The sequence below is a fragment of the Haplochromis burtoni genome, unplaced genomic scaffold, assembly GCF_018398535.1.
Source record: "Haplochromis burtoni strain Fernald_Lab_line unplaced genomic scaffold, NCSU_Asbu1 Contig_1430, whole genome shotgun sequence".
In the NCBI taxonomy this organism is placed as follows: Eukaryota; Metazoa; Chordata; class Actinopteri; order Cichliformes; family Cichlidae; genus Haplochromis; species Haplochromis burtoni.
The window spans coordinates 39,533-43,438 of NW_024583791.1; the positions used below are offsets into that span (position 1 = coordinate 39,533).

At 39.0% G+C, this 3,906-nt stretch overlaps 1 protein-coding gene across 1 annotated transcript; it reads left to right on the plus strand.

Annotated features, from left to right (window-relative positions):
• Nucleotides 1-6: 6 nt before the first annotated feature.
• LOC102310561 (coxsackievirus and adenovirus receptor) lies at nucleotides 7-3,366 on the plus strand. The gene is made up of 3 exons (XM_005952236.2): nucleotides 7-68; nucleotides 1,292-1,669; nucleotides 1,908-3,366. The coding sequence occupies exons 1-3, from the start codon at nucleotides 8-10 to the stop codon at nucleotides 2,069-2,071; spliced, it is 603 nt and encodes a 200-aa protein (XP_005952298.1). The 5' UTR covers nucleotide 7; the 3' UTR covers nucleotides 2,072-3,366.
• The last annotated feature ends 540 nt before the right edge of the window (nucleotides 3,367-3,906 follow it).

Sequence of the window (3,906 nt, forward strand, 5' to 3'; positions counted from 1 at the left end):
CACGGAAATGTCTGCGTCGCTCTGCTCGACTTTGCTGATTCTCGGTGTCTTCGTGTTTGTCTCTGCAGGTGAGGTTTATAAACCAAACGGTGTTTCCCTCTGAGATGAAGAGGAATAAACATCAGTCTGGTTTACATGTTACTTCCCAAACATTTAGTTTCAGAGTGTCTGTTTACATGTAGTTTCATATTGAATCAGTTTGTCTGTTTGTGTGTAAACGTCATGAGGTTCGGAGAAGTGAATTTACCCGCTTGGTTAGCGGTGCAGTTTCCAGCACAGAGACAAAGAAGTGTAATGTGTTGTAGTTTCAGGAGTCAGCATACAGCCAGAGGCCGATCTACAGAGGTGGAGTGGCATGTGCCACCTTAAAATGATCTCTTGCCACCTCTAGTGCCACAGATTATTTTAGGGTGGCACATGCTACCGCAGCGATTTCCTAATGTTGTAAACCTGCTCAACATTTGGCAACAAAGCCCTTTCTGATTCTGATTCTGATTCTCTGTAGATCTGTCCCAATGTTTTAAATGGTTGTACAAAAAAAACCCGTCAGAATCATTGTTTACATTTCAAGGCATTCTACAGATAATATGTGTAAAGAAATGCCTCTATATAAAGCTTTTTGTTCAGTGTATACAAACAGCTGTAGCTCCATAAAGGCAGCATGCAGAGACTCACAGTGTCTTATGATGAGAGGCTGCTTTCTCTCACACATTATGTTCACTTTCACTTATTTCACTGTATAAGTGTTTATATACTGTCATCCACAGTAATGTACTCATTTATTCTAGATACTGTTAGAGGCAGCATCCCTTCAACCCTCTGAGTTTCCGACTTAAAATTAAACTAACTTTGACCCTGTATAAGATTTGGGAGCTTTAACAAAAAAAGCACTACTCAAATTCTATGCAGCGAAAAATAAGTAGGTAAATAAAAATAAAATAACAGCACAATTGACTGTATGAAGACATCTTGTTAATGCAGAGTGATAATGATTATTACTGACTTTTGTGTCAGTAATAACAGATTAAGGTCAGATCTCTTTATTGGTGGGGTGCAGTGGTACTGTGTGATATTAACAGCATTTACTGTCATAATGATCACGTGTGTACTTTAGCATTAATAAAAAATAAAAATAATATTTTTTTGATTCCTTTTTTTTAATGTATATCGTGCACGGATGTATTATAATTTAATAGATGTGCATACACTCCTCACTCCATCTGGCTGCTGAAGTAGTGATCAGTTGCACTTTGACCTTTAACCTCTCTGCTCTGTTTTTTTTCTCTTTCAGAACAAAAAAGCATCACAGCTCAATCTGGACAGGACGTCACTCTGCCATGTCGAGCTCCAAATAACAACATCATCATAGGTGTAGAGTGGAACAGAGCTGACCTGGAGACACAATATGTGCTTTTTTACAGAGATAACCTGTTTGATCCAGATGAACAGTATCCATCTTTTAAGGACCGGGTGGGTCTGCAGGACAGACAGATGAAGGATGGAGACGTGTCTTTGATTCTGAAGAATGTGACGATTAATGACGCTGGAACATACGAGTGTCGTGTCAAGACAGAAAAAAAACGTAGAGAGAATCAATCAATTGTAATCAAAGAACCAATTTTAAATGAAAACGCATTCAGCAGCATCACACTGATTGTCGTACCTCCAGGTGAGTGAGTAGAGTTGAGTGTGTGTGTGATCAGAGGTGAAGCTGCTTCCTGGTTGTTGATGTTTGTTTCTAAAGATGTTGTTGATGAGACTTTGTAGAAAGCAGCTGGTCTGAGTGATGTGATCAGAGTGCAGTAGATAATGTCTGACAGCAGTTTGAAGAGGAAATGGATTCTGTTCTGTTCTTCACTCATCACCTACCTGACAGCTGACACCTCACACCTGTTTCTCACCTGCAGGTCAGCCAGGAGGAGACAACAAAGATGAAGGTGGAAGGAAGGAGGATGGATCTGTTGGACTGATCGTCGGTCTGTCAGTTTCTGCTTTGCTTCTTGTTGCTGCTGCTGCTGTTGGATTTTTAATCTACAGAAAACATAAACAGCAGAGTCAGGATCCATTGTAGCCTCCTGAGTAATTGCAGCATATTTGAAATGTCTTTAGTGTTTTTGATGATGATGATGTTTGGTAAGAGAAGCATTACTACGGTAAAATGCAGAATGGAGTTCAACTGCCCAATATCCAAATTAAAAAAAGAAATACAAGCAGGTTGAGAACCAGGAGCTGCTGATCTGTCAGCCTGAGACTGGCAACAATTAAAAAAATAACACAGATATTCTTTAAAATCTGTGGGTTTAGACTCTACATGATGACATCCTGCAAGAATAAACATTCATTTTATTCTCTAGGTTAATAAGATAAGATGCTGCCTATTAGATTAAGTTTAAGATTTTACAACATTTTTACATGTAATTTATTTCGACCTTTGAGCAGGTTTTTGTAAAACTATACATAATAATAATTGTTAGTTTTTAGCAGTAGTAAGATTACACTCTTACATCCTAAACCAAGTTTTATTTCATTATATTTTGCTATGAAAAGTGGAAGTAGGTGCAGCGATATACTGAAACAAGCACACATGTAAATGCAGCAGATAAGGTGAAACCAGAGTTTGTACAGTTCTAATAAGCAGAAAGTCTGTATTTAGTATGACTGCCTTTATTCTTCAGCACAGCCTGAACTCGCTCAGGCAGCTTTCCTGTATTTCAGTAGTCTTCAGGAATAGTTCTCCAGGATATTCAAAGCTTTTCTTTGGATGTTTCTGCCTTTTGTTCTCTGCTAAGATGATCCCACACTCCTTAATTAATGTTGCGCTCTGGGCTCTGGGGAGGCCGATGCATGACTCATAGTTTTCCACTGTGTGTTTTTCTCTCCAGTTATGCTTTTACTACATGGTCGATGGATATGGTTTAGATTTACTGCAAATGCAGTTTGTTTGGGATCATTGTTATGCTGAGTAATGAATTTAACTTCAGTCAAATACTTTCTTGATGGTATATTGCATCGTGGATCAAATTCTAATATACTGTAAACTCAGAGATTAAGCGGGTGTTAAAGACAGGGTGATTAGTTTATGTAAAATGTAGTTTGTTGTTGTTCTGGTTTATGTGCTAAAAATGGTTTTATTTGTGTATGTGTTAGACTTGTACATAGTTAAACATATATGGATCAAATAATGTTGAATCCTGGATATGGATTTGTAAGCAATGAAATTTGAAATAAGGGGGTGGGAACAGGAAAAGTGTAAACTTCATCCTACTCCTTTTCGAGCACACATATTCTGTAGACATAGATATTTACATGACAAGTTTCTTTTTTTTCTCTTGTTATTTCAATTATATTTGCATGTTTGAAATAAAATGATATCTATCTATAATCTTGTGTTTATTGAATCATAATTCCATCATTTTTAACAAGATCTCCAACACTACTGCCTGAAATGCAGCTCCAAACCTTGACAGACTCTCCATCCTGTTTTACAAGAGGTGTAGAGATGAATATTTAAACCAAAACTTTCAAATGTGATTAGACTTCAGCACGCAGTAAATGAATCGTCTGAAGGTCCAGATGCATCTCTTGTCCTCTGTCAGGTCTTTGCTGGGTTTGGGGCGATGGTGGCTCAGGAGTTGGGAGTTCGCCTTTAAATGGGAAGGTTGCTGGTTCGAGCCCCGGCTCGGACAGTCTCAGTCATTGTGTCCTTGGGCAAGACACTTCACCTGTTGCCTACTGGTGGTGGTCAGAGGGCCCGGTGGAGCCAGTGTCCGGCAGCTTCGCCTCTGTCAGTGCACCCCAGGGCAGCTGTGGCTACAATGTAGCTGCCATCACCAGTGTGTGTGAATGGGTGGATGACTGGATGTGTAAAGCGCTATATAAATACAGGCCATTTACCATTTTGTTTCT

What these genes read in the sequence shown, in the direction of transcription:
- LOC102310561 (XM_005952236.2), top strand. Translation starts at nt 8, where the DNA reads ATGTCTGCGTCGCTCTGCTCGACTTTGCTGATTCTCGGTGTCTTCGTG. An exon ending in CTTCGTGTTTGTCTCTGCAG is followed by an intron (nt 69 to 1,291) that starts GTGAGGTTTATA and finishes TTTCTCTTTCAG; the next exon opens with AACAAAAAAGCATCACAGCT. An exon ending in ACTGATTGTCGTACCTCCAG is followed by an intron (nt 1,670 to 1,907) that starts GTGAGTGAGTAG and finishes TCTCACCTGCAG; the next exon opens with GTCAGCCAGGAGGAGACAAC.